This window comes from Hyla sarda, chromosome 5 (assembly GCF_029499605.1).
Source record: "Hyla sarda isolate aHylSar1 chromosome 5, aHylSar1.hap1, whole genome shotgun sequence".
In the NCBI taxonomy this organism is placed as follows: Eukaryota; Metazoa; Chordata; class Amphibia; order Anura; family Hylidae; genus Hyla; species Hyla sarda.
This window is the reverse complement of record NC_079193.1, coordinates 130,757,672-130,776,488: the sequence shown is the minus strand read 5'-3', so window position 1 is coordinate 130,776,488 and position 18,817 is coordinate 130,757,672. Positions and strand designations below refer to the sequence as shown.

Genomic DNA, 18,817 nt, shown 5'->3' with positions numbered 1-18,817 from the left:
TAGGCGTATTGTAGTGCATTTTTCTGCCCTCATCAGCTGCATACCACATATGTACATCAAAGTTGTGTACCATTTTGTACCTATTAATCTGTCAAGGGCCTACATACTGTGAAAGTCCAAGCAAAAGTAATCACCGGCTGGTGTTTTAGGAAAATACATTTTCCAAGTGTACTGTAGCGCATTTTTTTGCCCTCATATGTGCATACCACATACCTACATTTAAGTAGTGCACTTTTTTGTACCTGTTAATCTGTAACAAGCCTACATACAGTGAAGGGCCAGGGAAAACTAATCACTGGCTGTTGTTTCATGAAAATACTTTTCCAAGTGTACTGTAGTGCGTTTTTTTGCCCTCATATGTGCATACCACATACCTACATCTAAGTAGTGCACTTTTTTGAACCTGTTAATCTGTAGCAAGCCTACATACAGTGAAAGGAAAAGTACTCACTGGCTGCTGTTTTAGGAAAATAAGTTTTCCAAGTGTACTGTAGCGCATTTTTTTGCCCTCGTACGTGCATACCACATACCTACATCTAAGTAGTGTACCATATTGTAACTGTTAATCTGTCAAGGGCCTAGATACTGTGAAAGCCAAACAATAGTACTCACCGGCTGGTGTTTTACAAAAATACAGAGTTTTTAGGCGCATTTTTCTGGCCTCATCAGCTGCATACCACATAAGTACAACTAAATAGTGTAGTGTAATCTGTCAAGGGCCTACATACTTTGAAAGTCTAGCCAAAAGTACTCATCGGCTGGTGTTGTACTCACATACATTTTTAAGTGTACTGTAGAGCAATTTTCTGCCCTTATGAGTGGATACCATATACCTACATCTAAGTAGTGTACTATTTTGTTCCTGTTAATCTGTCAAGGGCCTGCATACTGTGTAAGGACAGCCAAAAGTAATCGCCTGCTGCTGTTCTAGACAAATACTGTTTTAAGAGTAGTGCAGCATATTGTACTCTCCTCATATACGCAATAAGTATGTCAGGCAGAGAAGTGACAGGATTTGCACACAGGAGTGGCAGAGGACTAAATCTTTTAGGCAGAGGTCGCAGCAGACTTGGGGCGAGTGGCAGCAGGAGTCGCAGCGAGAGGCCTGAGCTCCCGTTATCAGCTAGCGGTCATGTCTCGACCAGCAACCCATCTGCCGTCATCGATTGGTTAACACGGTCATTCACTTCATCACAAGTGACATCTGACACCCCCAGTCAACAGTCGGTGGGTTCCTCAGACACAACCCTCAGTTGGCATGGCCCGGGAGCGGTCCCTGTCCTCCCATTGCCTCTGTCCTATGCTGTTCCCTCTCCTACAGAAGTATCTTATGCTCTTGGTTCAGCTCCACTATTCCCTGAGGATGATATAATAGAGGACAGTCAGCAGCTCCTGGCCAGGCAAGAAGTGGAGGAGACATGCGCTGCTTCCTCTACTAGGCGGGCGAGTAGTGATGAGGAGAGTGACGTGTAACTATGTAACTATGTAACCCTCAGTTGGCATGGCCCGGGAGCGGTCCCTGTCCTCCCATTGCCTCTGTCCTATGCTGTTCCCTCTCCTACAGAAGTATCTTATGCTCTTGGTTCAGCTCCTGGCCAGGCAAGAAGTGGAGGAGACATGCGCTGCTTCCTCCACTAGGCGGGCGAGTAGTGATGAGGAGAGTGACGTGGGAGATGGTGTTGCCTGGGTTCAGGGTTCTGAAGCAGACGCTGTTGAGGAACCTGAGGAGGACATCAGTGACGTGCACATCAGTGACGACACTTGTTGATGATGATGAAGCCGATCACAATTGGGAGCCGGGTGCAGAAGGGGCTTTTTCATCATCATGAGAAGAGAGTTGCAGGTTACCCGTGAGGCAGCAGCTGAGCCAGCAAGGCAGTAGCATGGTTGGCAGTCAGCATGGTGGCAGAAGTTGAAATTCTTGAGCCAAACGTGCCCAGAAGAGACCACCTGCTTTGCGGCAGCCTACCTTCCCGGGAGGTAGTGGGACAGGGGTTCCTGGAGACGGCGGCAGTAGCAGTCAATTAGTGAGGACTGTTGGTGGGAAAATCAGCTACTCGGCAGTGCGGCAGTTTTTCATCAAGCATCCGGAGGAGGTTCACATAGTCACATGCAAGATATGTCGGCAGAAGGTGAAGCGTGGCCAGGGTCCCAATGTTGGCACCACGGCCCTGCATCAACACATGCTTCGCCACCATAAAGTGGCCTGGGAGAACCATGGCTCCGATGTAGTGGTCCAGCCTGCTGTATTACCCAGTGGCCAGCCACTCTCTCCTTCAGCCAGCCAAGGCTCCACCACCTCAGCCGAAGGGAGTCTGTGTGTCATACCCTCCTTCTGTTGCTCCAGATGCTCCTGCTTCTCCCACTTTAAGTCAGCCATTCCGCAAACAATCCATGCGCGAAGCCATGTCCAAGAGACAACAGTATGGACCCACTCATCCAACAGCGCAGAAGCTGAATGTGCTCCTGTCTAAGTTGCTGGTGCTGCAGTCCCTCCCTTTTCAAGTGGTGGACTCTGCACCTTTCAGAGAACTGATGGCTTGTGCCGAGCTGAGGTGGAGAGTGCCAAGCTGTCATTTCTTTGTGAAGAAGGTAGTAGCAGCCCTGCATAATTTTGTGGAAGACAAGGTGGGTCAGTCCTTGAGCCTGTCGATGTGTACCAAAGTGCACGGCAGTGCCGACGTGTGGAGCTCTAACTACGGTTAGGGACAATACATGTCCTTTACGGCTCACTGGGTAAATGTGGTTCCTGCACAGGTCACGCCGCTTCCTCCTCCATGCTGTCAGCCCGTTGGTCCTGTCACAGTGTGCGATTCCAACTCCTCATCCTCCACTGTCTGGACAAGTCTCAGTGGCCCTTCAGCATACCATGTGTGCAGGGCACGGTGGTGTCACGCTGTTCTTCACATGGTTTGACTTGGCGGAAAGAGTCACACAGGTGATGAACTGCTAAAAGTCATTCGTAAAGAAATCGGAGCATGGCTTACTCCACGAAAACTGAAAATGGGAACCATGGTGACCGACAATGGGAAGAACATCTTGGCCGCGCTGTGACAAGGAAAAATGACCCATGCGCCCTGCATGGCACACGTGTTAAATCTGGTTGTCAAGCAGTTCCTGAAGTCTTCCCCCCATTTGCAAGACATCCTAAGAATGGGAAGGAAACTTTGCATGCACTTCAGCCACTCGTACACTGCAAAGTTGACGTTGACACACATTGGAATTCGACGCTGCATATGTTGGACCAACTGTACGAACAGAGAAAAGCCATCACCGATTTCTTGATTATCCAAGCGGATAGGGGTAATCTCGTGTGTAACTTCAATGTGAACCAGAGACAGCTCATAAGTGACACCTGCCGTTGGCTCAGGCCCTTTGAGGAAGCAACATTGTACATAAGTCGCCAGGATTACAGGATGAACGACGTCATTCTACTGCTTCATATCCTACAACAAGTGTTGGAAACGATGGCTTGTCAGGGCAATGGAGATGTTGCGCCTACATCTCATGACCACATAAGGCCTGTGGGGGCTGAACTGGAGGAGGAGGATGAGGGGCACAGTGGAGCACAGCTTCTAGTCACCTCACAGGAGAGGAGGAGCACAATAAACTAGAGGAGCTAGAGGGTTATGAGGAAGGTTAAACAGAGGACCCAGACACACCGTGGCAGTATGCAGTGGAGATGGAGGCAGGTAGTCCTTCCGAGTCACTTGCACAAATGGCACGATGCATGCTCACTTGCTTGCGTAGTGACAGCTGAATTGTCCCTATTTGGCAGAGGGATGACTTCTGGGTCTCCAACTTATTGGACCCTCACTACTGGCACAAAATGGGTGCATTTTTACACCCACTGAGAGGGAGGACAAACTGACCTACTACAGAGAGATCCTACGTAGTCAGTTTGCTGATGCCTATCGTCGCCATCATCCATCCACTAGCAGGTCTTACTCGGGGGGCCCTCTGCTCTCACCTTCCACTGCCTTGGCTGCTGGGGAGGGGTGGGGTGGCAGGAGCAGTACCAGCTCCATCTGCAGCACCCTGAGTCTACAGTTTCTGATGAGTAGCTTTCTTCACCCACATAGTGAAGCAACTCATCAGCAGCAGGTAGACATGGAACAGGACCTGAACCAGCAGGTGGTGGGATACCTTGACATGGCCATGCCAACACACCTTGAAGATCCGCTGGAATTCTGGGCAGCCAAACTTGATTTGTGGCCGCAACTTGCAGAGTTTGCCCCGGAAAAGCTGTCCTGCCCGGCCAGTAGTGTGGCATCAGAGCAGGTGTTTAGTGTGGCGGGGGCCATAGTAACCCCAAGGAGAACTCGTCCAGTGGAGAGACTGACCTTTGTGAATATGAATCAGGCATGGATCAGCCAGGATTTCCACTCACCAATGCCAGATGCATCAGAGTAGATTGTCCATGGTGCTACAACAACACTTCGCAAATATGGATAGTGTCAAACAGATTTAAGGCACTGCTCCCCAGTTACAAACATTCCAGCCACCTTCATCACCGGGTACTGGTATTGCCACCCACCGCACCACTCTGTCACCAGGTCACTTTCAGGACTCCTGATGATGCTGCTGCTTTCACCTCCAGGCTGTTTCATTCAGCCACTATTTTGTCTTCCCTAATGCTTCTGCCAACTCCAGGCTGTGCCATTCAGCCACTATATGGTTTCCTCACGCTTTTCCCACCTCTAAGCTGTGTCATTCAGCCAATATATATTGTTTTCTGATGCTGCTGGGACTGTCTTGGATATTGCAATTTTTTATGTTAGCCCTAGCAAACATACATGCTCAATCGAGATTTCAACATTGATCTTTTAATGTAAGGGGTTGTGAAGCCCTCTTATGTACGCATCCTGCTGCCTGCTCCAGGCTGGGTGTTTCAGCAACTATATGGTTTAGTGATGCTGCTGGGCCTGTGCCTAAATTTTTTTGAGCTTAGCACTAGCTAACATACATATTTGTATACAGATTTCAACATTAACAGTTTAATGTTAGGGGTTGTGAAGCCCTCTTGTAAACTCATGTTGATGCTTACTCCAGGCTGTGTGTTTCAGCAACTATATGGTTTAGTGATGCTGCTGGGCCTGTGTCTAACATTTTTTGAGGTTAGCACTAGCTAACATCCATCTTGTATACAGATTTCAACATTAACATTTTAATGTTAGGGGTTGTGAAGCCCTTATGCTGATGCCACCTCCAGGCTCTCTCATTGTGTTTCCATGTGACATGTTACTCCTTGTTAGATTTGGCCCATTTCAATGGTCTCCTCATGCTTCTGCCAACTCCCAGCTGTGCCATTCAGACATCATATGGTCTCCTCATGCGTCAGCCACCTACAGGCTGTGCCATTCAGCCACTATATGTTTGCTTCTCATGCTTTAGCCAACTCCAGGCTGTGCAATTCATCCACTATATGGTCTCCTCCTACTGATGCCACCTTCAGGCTCTGTCATTGTGCTTCCATGTAACATGTGACTCCTTGTTAGATTTGGCCCTTTGTACCCACACGCCGGGGCCTGGGACACTAACACTTGGGAGTTAAAAGTTAAATTTCAAAATCCTTATTTTAAATTTCAAAATCTTAAATTTAAATAAATAAAAAATAATACATTTCAATGGTCTCCACATGCTTATGCCAACTCCAGGCTGTGTCATTCAGGCAATATATGGTTTACTGATACTGCTGCTGGGCCTGGGTCTGGGAATACATTTTTTTTTATGTTAAGTAGCACTAGCGATCCAAAATCTTCATTCTAAATTTCAAAAATTCTTCTATTTTTTTCTTTGGGATTGTGAAGCCCTGGTGTGTACTCATGCTTCAGCCGACACCAGGCTGTGTCATTCAGGCAATATATGGTTTACTGATACTGCTGCTGGGTTTGGGAATAAAAATGTTGTTATGTATTTAGCACCAGCTATCCAAAATCTTCGTTTTAAATTAAAAAAAATTATTCTGTTTTTTCTTTGGGATTGTGAAGCCCTGGAGTCTCATCATGCTTCAGCCAACTCCAGGCTGTGTGATTCAGGCAATATGTGGTTTACTGATACTGCTGCTGGGCCTGGGAATAAAATTTTGTTATGGTAGCACTAGCTACCCAAAATCTTTGGTTTGAATTTCTGAATTCATCTTTTAATCTTAGGGATTGTGAAGGCCTAGTGTTGACTCATGCTGCTGCCAACTCCTGGCTGTGCCATTCAGCCACTATATGGTCTCCTCATGCTGCCAACACCTCCACGCTGTGTCATTCAGCCACTATATTGTCTCCTCATGCTTCAGCCACCTTTAGGCTGTACCCTTCACACACTATATCCTTTTCTGATGCTGCTGGGACTGGGATATTAACTCCCAATATGTTATGGTAGCACTAGCTAACATAAATGCTTAATTGAGATTTCAACATTGATCTTTCAATGTAAGGGTTTATGAAACCCTCTATGGTACTACTGATGCCTGCTTCTGACTGTGTGTTTCAGAAACTACTTGGCTTAATGATGCTTCTGGTCTTGGGCCTCAAATTATTGGATGTTTAGCACTAGCTAAATACATGCTTAATAGAAATTTCAACATTGATCTTTCAATGTAAGGGGTTATGAAACCCTCGGGTGTACTGCTGATGCCTGCACCTGACTGCTCCTTTCAGGAACTACTTGGCTTACTGATGCTTCTGAGCTTGGGCCTTAAATTTTTGGATGGTAGCACTAGCTAACATGCATCTTCAATAGAGATTTCAACATTCACCTTTTAATGTTAGGGGTTGTGAACCCCTCTTTTGTACTCATGATGCTTCCGCTCCACTCTGCTTGTTTCAGGAACGACTTGGCTTACTGTTGCTGCTGGGCCTGGGCCAAAAAATATTTTGAAGGTAGCACTAGCTAACATACATCTTCAATAGAGATTTCAACATTCAACTTTTAATCTTGGGGGTTGTAATTTTTTCAGGACTGAGGCCCATTGGCCGTCAACGTCATATTACCTGTGGAATTATTACAAGAATCCAATGAAACATGTTGGAGCAATAGCAATGAACCATAACTGATTAAATGAAACATTCATACTTTCATATTCAGGGGGCACTGAGAGGCATGGGTTGGAACAGGTGGTATCTTGTCTGGCTGAGGACAGCCAGCAACAGCTGTATGCTCCACAGGAAGTTCTTCTCTTTTTGAATTTCCTTTCTGTCTGACCACAGTGCTCTCTGCTGACACATCTGTTCATTTTAGGAACTGTCCAGAGTAGAAGTAAATCCCCATAGCAATTCTCTCCTGCTCTGGACAGTTCCCGATATGGACAGAGGTATCAGCAGAGAGCCCTGTGGTCAGACAGAAAGGAAATTCTAAAAGAAAAGAACTTCCTTTGGATCATACATTTAACTTTCAGGCACCAGTTGATTTTAAAAAAATTTTTTCCAGTGGAGTACCCCTTTAAAGATACTATAGTTGATACTTATAGTGTTTAAAGAACTTAAGAAGTGATAATCCTTAAAGGGGTTAGCCACATTATAGTCAAATGTTTCAGTATGAACATTATGTTATGTAACAGGGACATGTACAGACATTTGGGGGGGGAGGGGCTAAAGTGAAAAAATTGGCCACATAATGATGCCACATTGCCCAGTAAGGTACTGCCCCAGTAAGTCAGTGGTAATGCATACAGTGTATGCATTGCCACTTACCAGCAGCACATGCCCAATTTTATCTTAGGTTGGGGTTTAAAAACAAAGTAATCTTTTCATTCTCCTGTGATAAGGGGGGGGGATAGTCTTAATCACTGAAGGAGCAAAATATCCAGGACGACATATTACTACTTATTACTACCTATACATAACCATTTACATAATTACATAGTTTGTAAGGTTGAAAAAATAGTCCATCAAATTCAAACTAAAAGGGTACTCCACTGGAAAACATTTTTTTAACCCCTTAAGGACCAGGCCATTTTACACCTTAAGGACCAGAGCGTTTTTTGCAAATCTGACCACTGTCACTTTAAACATTAATAACTCTGGAATGCTTTTAGTTATCATTCTGATTCTGAGAATGTTTTTTCGTGACATATTCTACTTTAACTTAGTGGTAAAATTTTATGGTAACTTGCATCCTTTCTTGGAGACAAATCCCCAAATTTGATGAAAAAAATTAAAATTTAGCATTTTTCGAACTTTGAAGCTCTCTGCTTGTAAGGAAAATGGATATTCAAAATATATATTTTTTGAGTTCACATATACAATATGTCTACTTTATGTTTGCATCATAAAATTTATGAGTTTTTACTTTTGGAAGACACCAGAGGGCTTCAAAGTTCAGCAGCAATTTTGAAATTTTTCACAAAATTTTCAAACTCACTATTTTTCAGGGACCAGTTCAGTTTTGAAGTGGATTTGAATGGTCTTCATATTAGAAATACCCCATAAAAGACCCCATTATAAAAACTACACCCCCAAAGTATTCAAAATGACATTCAGTGAGTGTATTAACCCTTTAGGTGTTTCACAGGAATAGCAGCAAAGTGAAGGAGAAAATTCAAAATCTTCATTTTTTACACTCGCATGTTCTTGTAGACCCAATTTTTGAATTTTTGCAAGGGGTAAAAAGGAGAAAATTTTTACTTGTATTTGTAACCCAATTTCTCTCGAGTAAGGACATAGCTCATATGTCTATGTTAATTGTTCAGCGGGCGCAGTAGAGGGCTCAGAAGGGAAGGAGCGACAAATGGTTTTTGGGGGGCATGTCACCTTTAGGAAGCCCCTATGGTGCCAGGACAGCAAAATAAACACATGGCATACCATTTTGGAAACTATACCCCTCGGGGAACGTAACAAGGGGTAATGTGAACCTTAATACCCTACAGTTGTTTCACGACTTTTGCATATGTGGCAAAAAAAAAATTTTTTACCTAAAATGCTTGGTTTCCCAAAATGTTTACATTTTTAAAAAGGGTAATAGAAGAACATCCCCCTCAAAATTTGAAGCCCAATTTCTCCTGATTCAGAAAACACCCCATATGGGGGTGAAAAGTGCTCTGCTGGTGCACTACAGGTCTCAGAAGAGAAGGAGTCACATTTGTTTTTTTAAAGCAAATTTTACTCTGGGGGCATGCCGCATTTAGGAAGCCCCTATGGTGCCAGAACAGCAAAAAAAAAACACAAGGCATATCATTTTGGAAACTAGACCCCTTGGGGAACGTAACAAGGGGTTATTTGAACCTTAATACCCTACAGGTGTTTCACGACTTTTGCATATGTGGAAAAAAAATTTTTTTTACCTAAAATGCTTGGTTTCCCAAAATTTTTACATTTTTAAAAAGGGTAATAGAAGAACATCCCCCTCAAAATTTGAAGCCCAATTTCTCCTGATTCAGAAAACACCCCATATGGGGGTGAAAAGTGCTCTGCTGGTGCACTACAGGTCTCAGAAGAGAAGAAGTCACATTTGGCTTTTTGAAAGCAAATTTTGCTCTGGGGACATGCCGCATTTAGGAATCCCCTATGGTGCCAGAACAGCAAAAAAAACCACATGGCATATCATTTTGGAAACTAGACCCCTTGGGGAACCTAACAAGGGGTAATGTGAACCTTAATACCCTACAGGTGTTTCACGACTTTTGCATATGTGAAAAAAAAAGTTCTTTTTACCTAAAATGCTTGGTTTCCCAAAATTTTTACATTTTTAAAAAGGGTAATAGCAGAAAATACCCCCCAAAATTTGAAGCCCAATTTCTCCCGCTTCAGAAAACACCCCATATGGGGGTGAAAAGTGCTCTGCTGGCGCACTACAGGTCTCAGCAGAGAAGGAGTCACATTTGGCTTTTTGAAAGCAAATTTTGCTCTGGGGGCATGCCGCATTTAGGAAGCCCCTATGGTGCCAGGACCGCAAAAAAAAAACGGCATATCATTTTGGAAACTAGACCCCTCGGGGAACATAACAAGGGGTTAAGTGAACCTTTATACCCCACAGGTGTTTCACGACTTTTGTATATGTAAAAAAAAAATTATTTTTTTTTACCTAAAATGCTTGTTTTCCCAAAAATGTTACATTTTTAAAAAGGGTAAGAGCAGAAAATACCCTGCAAAATTTGTAACACAATTTCTCCCGAGTACGGCGATACCCCATATGTGACCCTAAACTGCTGCCTTGAAATACGACAGGGCTCCAAAGTGAGAGCGCCATGCGCATTTGAGGCCTAAATTAGGGACTTGCATAGGGGTGGACATGGGGGTATTCTACGCCAGTGATTCCCAAACAGGGTGCCTCCAGCTGTTGTAAAACTCCCAGCATGCCTAGACAGTCAGTGGCTATCTGGCAATACTGGGAGTAGTTGTTTTGCAACAGCTGGAGGCTCCGTTTTGGAAACAGTGGCATACCAGATGTTTTTCATTTTTATTGGGGAGGGGAGGGGGGCTGGGTATTTTATTTTGTGTTAGTGTAGTGTAGTGTTTTTAGGGTACAGTCGCACGGGCGGGGGTTCACAGTAGTTTCTCGCTGGCAGTTTGAGCTGCGGCAGAAAATTTGCCGCAGCTCAAACTTGCAGCCGGATACTTACTGTAAACCTCCTCCCATGTGAGTGTACCCTGTACGTTCACATTGGGGGGAGAAACATCCAGCTGTTGCAAAACTACAACTCCCAGCATGTACTGTCTATCAGTGAATGCTGGGAGTTGTAGGTTTGCAACCGCTGGAGGCTCCATTTTGGAAACAGTGGCGTATCAGACGTTTTTCATTTTTATTGGGGAGGGGGGCTGTGTAGGGGTATGTGTATATGTAGTGTTTTTTACTTTTTATTTTATTTTGTGTTAGTGTAGTGTAGTGTTTTTAGGGTACAGTCACACGGGCGGGGGTTCACATTAGTTTCTCGCTGGCAGTTTGAGCTGCGGCAGAAAATTTCTGCCGCAGCTCAAACTTGCAGCCGGATACTTACTGTAAACCTCCGCCCATGTGAGTGTACCCTGTACATTCACATTGGGGGGGGGGGACATCCAGCTGCTGCAAAACTACAACTCCCAGCATGTACGGTCTATCAGTGCATGCTGGGAGTTGTAGTTTTGCAACAGCTGGATGCACACTGGTTGTGAAACACCGAGTTTGGTAACAAACTCAGTGTTTTGCAACCAGTGTGCCTTCAGCTGTTGCAAAAGCTACAACCCCCAGCATGTACGGAAAGCGGAAGGGCATGCTGGGCCTTGTAGTTATGCAACAGCTGGAGGCACACTGGTTTGCTACTTAACTCAGTGTGCCTTCAGCTGTTGCAAAACTACAACTCTCAGCAGTCACCGACAGCCAACGGGCATGCTGGGAGTTGTAGTTATGCAACCAGCAGATGCACCACTACAACTAACCGCATGCACTTTAGCTGATTGTGCAAGCTGGGAGTTGTAGTTATACAACAGCTGAAGGTACACATTTCCATAGAAAAAATGTGCCTCCAGCTGTTGCAAAACTATGAGTCCCAGCATGCCCATAAGGGAAAGCTGGGAGTTGTGGTGGTCTGCCTCCTGCTGTTGCATAACTACAGCTCCAAGCATGCCCTTTTTGCATGCTGGGAGCTGTTGCTAAGCAACAGCAGGAGACTGTCACTCACCTCCAACTGCAGATGATCCACGCCGCCACCGCGCAGGTCAGTCCCTCGCCGCCGCTATCGCTCCTGGGACCCCGATCCCAACAGGGACATCGGGGTCCCCAGCTCCTGGGGTCTTCTTCCCGCTCACGTCCTCCGAAAGAGGGGCGGAGTGGGTTGCGGGAGTGACACCCGCAGCAGGCGCCCTGATTGGTCGGCCGGGAAACCGGCCTACGAATCAGGGCGATCGTGAGGTAGCACCAGTGTCACCTCACCCCTGCTGGCTATGGCTGTTTGGGGCCATCTCTGATGGCCCCGATCAGCCAGTAATTCCGGGTCACCGGAGACCCGATTGACCCGGAATCCGCTGCAGATCGCTGGACTGAATTGTCCAGCGATCTGCAGCCATCGCCGACATGGGGGGTCATCATGACCCCCCTGGGCGATATGCCCCGATGCCTGCTGAACGATTTCAGCAGGCATCGGGCACCGGCTCCGCTCCAGATGGCTGTGGGGGGCCGGTAAAGCACATGACGTTCTCATACGTCATGTGTCCTTAAGGACTCGGAAATGGAGACGTATGAGAACGTCATGTGTCCTTAAGGGGTTAAATCAACTGATGCCAGAAAGTTAAATAGATTTGTAAATTACTTTAATTTAAAACTCTTAATCCTTCCAGTACTTATCAGCTGCTGTATGCTACAGGAAGTTCTTTTCTTTTTGAATTTCTTTTCTGTCTGACCACAAGTGCTCTCTGCTGACACCTTTGTCCATGTCAGGAACTGTCCAGAGCAGGAGAGGTTTGCTATGGAGATTTGCTCCTGCTCTGGATAGTTCCTGAGACAGACAGATGTGTCAGCAGAGAGCACTGTGGTCAGACAGAAAGGAATAAGGATTAATATTTTTAAATAGAAGGAATTTACAAATCTGTTTAACTTTCTGGCACCAGTTGATTTAAAAAAATTTTTTCCAGCGGAGTACCCCTTTAAAACCCTACTGTGTTGAAATAAGAGGAAGAAAAGAAAAACTCATTAGGCTGATGCCAATTGCCCCATGACAGAGGAAATATTCCTTCTCTATCGCAATATAGCAATCAGAAGTCCCCACACAAATCTTCTATCTAGTATAATATTAGATTTTTTCTGAAAAACATCCAGGCCCCCCTTGAACTTGTTTATTCAGTTAGACATCACAACATCATGAGGCAGAGAGTTTCATGGTGTCACTGCTTTTACAATAAAAAAAATTCTGTTTATGATGCTGGGGAAACCTTCTTTCCTCTAGACATAAAGGATGCCCCCTTGTCATGGTTACTGGTCCAGGTATAAAAACATCACTAGAAAGATCTCTGTACTGTCCATTCATATATTTGCACTTTGTGAACAAATTGCCCCTAAGATGGCTTTTCTCCAAACTAAATAACCCCAAGCTTGATAACCTGTCTTGGTCCTGTAATCTTCCAATACCATTATACCATTCTGCACCTTCTCTAGCTCAGCCATGTCCTTCTTATATACAGATGCCCAAAATGTGACACAATACTCCATATGTGGTCTGACTTATGATTTATACAGAGGCAAAACTATGTTCCTGTTACAAGCCTTTATGCCTCTCTTAATACGCCCTATGATTTTCTTAGCTTGACAGCCACTGCCTGGCACTGATCACTAAAGTCGAGTATACTATTCCCCCAGTATCCCCAAGTCCTTTTTCCTAATGTTTTATTATTTAGCATAACCTTACATAAACATAATTTGCCTTGTAACAGTGCACTGTCCTCTATTGTGTTAACCACTTTGCAAAGTTTTCAAATAACTTCAATATGCCTGCTAAGCTACCAAACTAGATACATCTGGGCAACACCTGCTCATGTTTGCTTGGAATATTACTTTAAAGGGAACATGTCATCAGTTTTCTGCTGCTATAACCACAGTTAGAATAAAACTGGTGCAGGCATCGTGATCCCAGTACATTATAAATTACTCTGAGATGTTCAGGCATTTAAGAGTAGTCATAGTTTAAAAATGCTGCTGGGACCCAGGTAACTAGTCTTCAAGGTGACCCCCGGTAGCTGCTAACTGCAGGCAAGCTTAAATGACGCATGTCTCCCTATACACAGATATAGTATACACAGACGTGTCACTCAAGCAAGCCATGCGGAAATAAGCAGCCAGAATCCACCATAAGGAGTAGTTACCCGAGTCCCAGCAGCATTTTCAAACTATAATTACTTTAAAATGCCAGAACGTCTAAGTAATTCATAGTGTCCCAGGATTGCAAAACCTGAACCAGTTTTATGCTGTCCGCAGTTTGGGCAGCTTTAAACTGATGACATATTCTCTTTACCTATGAAAACCATGTTGAAGACACTTCTGTATTATGCAGCACCCAGAGAATTTGTCACTTTGTTTTTCCAAATGCAAGTATATAATTAAAGTGCTACTACTGAGATGTGGAGCCTATAAATCCAATAGATCATCACTAGAAAAAGTCTTCCTGACATGATATGAAGTCCTAATAAAACTAATCTATCAATCCCCAAGAGACATTGTACACTCAATTGATGCGCCCAATAAAACAAATATACACCTACGCCATTACACTAGAATAGATTGGATTCTCATAAATATCCGCACCTTGCCACAACTGCTTTATGCTCGATACATTGATACGCAGAGCTGGTTGGTAATGTAACTGTGAGGGAAAACCTTGGTAATAGCGACCACAATATAGTTACTTTTGACTTAAAATGTAGAAAACAAAGACAGGCGGGGAAGGCAAAAACATATAACTTTAAAAAGGCAAATTTCCCTGGGCTGAGAGCTGCACTACAGGACACAGACTGGGGGGAGGTGTTCTCAAATACTGATACAGAAGGTAAAGGGGAAATTTTTAAATCAACTCTAAATAACTATACAGCTAAATATATACTAAAGGGGAAAAAATATAAACAATTAAAACTAAATCCTACATGGCTGACAAATGATGTTAAAAGAGCAATAAACAACAAAAAAATAGCCTTCAAAAAATACAAATCTGAGGGGTCAGCTATAACATTTAACCCCTTAAGGACGCAGGACGTAAATGTACGTCCTGGTGAGGTGGTACTTAACGCACCAGGACGTACATTTACGTCCTGTTCATAACCGCGGGCATCGGAGCGATGCCCGTGTCATGCGGGCTGATCCCAGCTGCTGATCGCAGCAAGGGACCCGCCGGCAATGGCCGACGCCCGCGATGTCGCGGGCGTCCGCCATTAACCCCTCAGGTGCCGGGATCAATACAGATCCCGGCATCTGCGGCAGTGCGCGATTTGAATGAATGATCGGATCGCCCGCAGCGCTGCTGCGGGGATCCGATCATTCATAACGCCAAACGGAGGTCCCCTCTCCTTCCTCCGTCCGGCTCCCGGCGTCTCCTGCTCTGGTCTGTGATCGAGCAGACCAGAGCAGAAGATGACCGAAAACACTGATCTGTTCTATGTCCTATATATAGAACAGATCAGTATTAGCAATCATGGTATTGCTATGAATAGTCCCCTATGGGGACTATTCAAATGTAAAAAAAAATGTAAAAAAATGTAAAAGTAAAAAAAAAGTGAAATATCCCCTCCCCCAATAAAAAGTAAAACGTCCGTTTTTTCCTATTTTACCCCCAAAAATCGTAAACATTTTTTTTTATAGACATATTGGGTATCGCCGCGTGCGTAAATGTCCGAACTATTAAAATAAAATGTTAATGATCCCGTACGGTGAACAGCGTGAACGAAAAAAAAGTCCAAAATTCCTACTTTTTTAATACATTTTATTAAAAAAAAATATAAAAAATGTATTAAAAGTTTTTTATATGCAAATGTGGTATCAAAAAAAAGTACAGATCATGGCGCAAAAAATGAGCCCTCATACCGCCGCTTATACGGAAAAATTAAAAAGTTAGAGGTCATCAAAATAAAGGGATTATAAACGTACTAATTTGGTTAAAAAGTTTGTGATTTTTTTTAAGCGCAACAATAATATAAAAGTATGTAATAATGGGTATCATTTTAATCGTATTGACCCTCAGAATAAAGAACACACGTCATTTTTACCATAAATTGTACGGCGTGAAAACAAAACCTTCCAAAATTCGCAAAATTGCGTTTTTCGTTTTAATTTCCCCACAAAAATAGTATTTTTTGGTTGCGCCATACATTTTATGATATAATGAGTGATGTCATTAAAAAGGACAACTGGTCATGCAAAAAACAAGCCCTCATACTAGTCTGTGGATGAAAATATAAAAGAGTTATGATTTTTAGAAGGCGAGGAGGAAAAAATGAAAACGTAAAAATTTAATTGTCTGAGTCCTTAAGGCCAAAATGGGCTGAGTCCTTAAGGGGTTAAACAGTACAAAGAGCTTAATAAAATCTGTAAAAATGTAATAAAAACAGCAAAAATGCAAAATGAGAGACAGGTGGCCAAAGAAAGCAAAACTAATCCTAAATATTTTTTTAGATATATAAATGCAAAAAAAACAAGGACAGAGCATGTAGGACCCCTTAATAATGATAATGGGGAGGTTGTCACGGGCGATCAAGAGAAGGCGGAGCTACTGAATGGGTTCTTTAGTTCTGTATATACTATGGAAGAAGGAGCTGACATTGGACAGGTCAGTGCTGGTAACACATCACGTAATGTACTGAACTGGCTTAATGTAGAGATGGTAAAAGGTAAGTTAAGTAAAGTAAATGTAAGCAAATCTCCAGGACCAGATGGATTACACCCAAGAATTCTTAGAGAGGTAAGTTCAGTAATGTCTGTACCCTTGTTCATGATATTTAGAGATTCTCTGGTGTCTGATATTGTGCCAAGGGACTGGCGCAAGGCGAATGTGGTACCAATCTTCAAGAAGGGCTCTAGGTCTTCCCCAGGAAATTATAGATCGGTAAGTTTAACGTGCATTGTGGGTAAATTGTTTGAAGGACTTATAAGGGATTACATACAGGAATACATAGGGGATAATTGTATCATAAGTGAGAGCCAGCATGGGTTTACTAAGGATAGAAGTTGTCAAACCAATCTAATTTGCTTTTATGAAGATGTGAGTAGAAGCCTTGACAGAGGAATGGCTATGGATATAGTGTTTCTGGATTTTGCTAAAGCGTTTGATACTGTCCCTCATAGACGTCTGACAGGTAAGTTAAGGTCTTTGGGCTTGGAAACTTTAGTTTGAAACTGGATTGAACACTGGCTCATGGATCGTACCCAGAGAGTGGTGGCCAATGATTCGTACTTTGATTGGTCCCCGGTAATTAGTGGTGTACCCCAAGGTTCAGTACTGGGCCCGCTGTTGTTTAATTTATTTATCAATGATATAGAGGATGGTATTAACAGCTCTGTTTCTATCTTTGCAGATGACACCAAGCTTTGTAGCACGGTACAGTCTATAGAGGATGTGCATAAGTTACAAGATGACTTGGATAGACTAAGTGTCTGGGCATCCACTTGGCAAATGAGGTTCAATGTGGATAAATGTAAAGTTATGCATCTGGGTACTAATAACATGCATGCATCGTATGTCTTAGGGGGTGTTAAACTTGCAGAGTCACTGGTAGAGAAGGATCTGGGTGTACTTGTAGATCACAGACTACAGAATAGCATGCAATGTCAGGCTGCTGCTTCCAAGGCCAGCAGGATATTGTCATGTATCAAAAGAGGCATGGACTCGAGGGACAGGGACATAATACTCCCCCTTTATAAAGCATTGGTACGGCCTCACCTGGAATATGCTGTTCAGTTTTGGTCACCAGTCCATAAAAGGGACACTGTGTTGCTGGAAAGGGTGCAGAGATGCGCGACTAAACTAATATGGGGCATGGAACATCTTAGCTATGAGGAGCGATTGAGGGAGTTACAATTGTTTAGTCTTGAGAAGTGAAAGTTTAAGGGGGGGGCATATGATAAACGTATATAAATATATTAATGGCCCATACAAAACATATGGAGAAAAACTGTTCCAGGTTAAGCCCCCTCAAAGGACAAGGGGGCACTCCCTCCGTTTGGAGAAGAAAGGGTTTAGTCTCAAGGGGCGACGCGCCTTCTTTACCATAAGAACTGTGAATTTATGGAACAGTCTCCCTCAGGAACTAGTCACAGCAGGAACGATTAATAAATTTAAAACAGGGTTAGATACATTCCTGGAACAAAATAACATTAATGCTTATGCAGAAATATAAAATCCCATACCTTCCCCCAATATTCCACCACACCCCAACCCTTCAATTCCCTGGTTGAACTTGATGGACGTATGTCTTTTTTCAACATTCCCTCAGCCTGGTCCAATCACGTCATGGTCTTAGTGGCCATAAATTTTATGTGTCCCCTCTCTTATCCTTTCAGGTGGCAACTTAATGAATCGCTCCTGACGATGCCTAGAGTGAAGCAAAATCTTGAGGAAGACCTCAGTTCCTATTTTACGCTTAATGCACAACCTGCGTCGGACCCCAAATGGGTATGGTTAGCGCACAAATCATTTATTAGGGGCCATATAATTTCTTTAGCCACTGGGATTAAACATGATCGGACGGAGACTCAGCGGGCTTTAGAGGCTAAGCTTCATCGGTTAACATTTGCACACCAGCAAGATCCTTCACCCTATCTTTATAGACAGCTCCAGGACACCAGGGTCCAGCTGGATGTGCTCCAATCTACTGTAGTCGAGAAGGCTCTGAGATGGACCAAAACTACCTATTATAAGTTTGCCAGTAAACCTGATCGTCTCTTGGCCTCAATGTTAAAGAAGATGACGTCTACCAATAGGGTACATAGCCTTCGGCTGCGCCCTGGTGTCCGTTTGTCTTATCCTGACCGAATATATTCTGCTTTCCATAGGTATTACACGAATCTGTATACTGAACGCTCCCGTTCCCTTTCCTTTCCTCCTTTCCTGACACTCTTACTCACTATCTCTCTCCCTTGGCTTTCCCTTGACGCTAGAGAGTTATTGAATGCTTCTATATCCCCCGAGGAGGTGACTGTGGCTCTGTCCAGGCTCAACTTGGGTAAATCTCCTGGCCCAGATGGCCTCACGGCGATCTATTACAAGAAGTTTGCCTCCCAACTTGTTCCTCATCTTGTCGCCCTTTTCAATTCCCTCACGTCCCCCAACCCTCTTCCTCCAGAATTCTTAGATGCCCTGATAACCATTTTACCCAAACCCAATAAGGATCATCTTCACACAGCTAATTACCGCCCCATCTCACTCTTAAAGGGTACC

The 18,817-nt window shown here is 43.9% G+C and overlaps 1 protein-coding gene across 1 annotated transcript in view; it reads left to right on the top strand.

Annotated features, from left to right (window-relative positions):
• Positions 1-18,817, top strand: part of IGFBP1 (insulin like growth factor binding protein 1) — an 87,850-nt gene that overhangs the window by 50,142 nt on the left and 18,891 nt on the right. The window contains exon 2 of the mRNA XM_056520278.1: positions 17,941-18,052. Within this exon, the coding sequence (XP_056376253.1) occupies positions 18,049-18,052 (4 nt within the window). The 5' untranslated portion in view covers positions 17,941-18,048. The remainder of the gene's footprint in view (positions 1-17,940; positions 18,053-18,817) is intronic.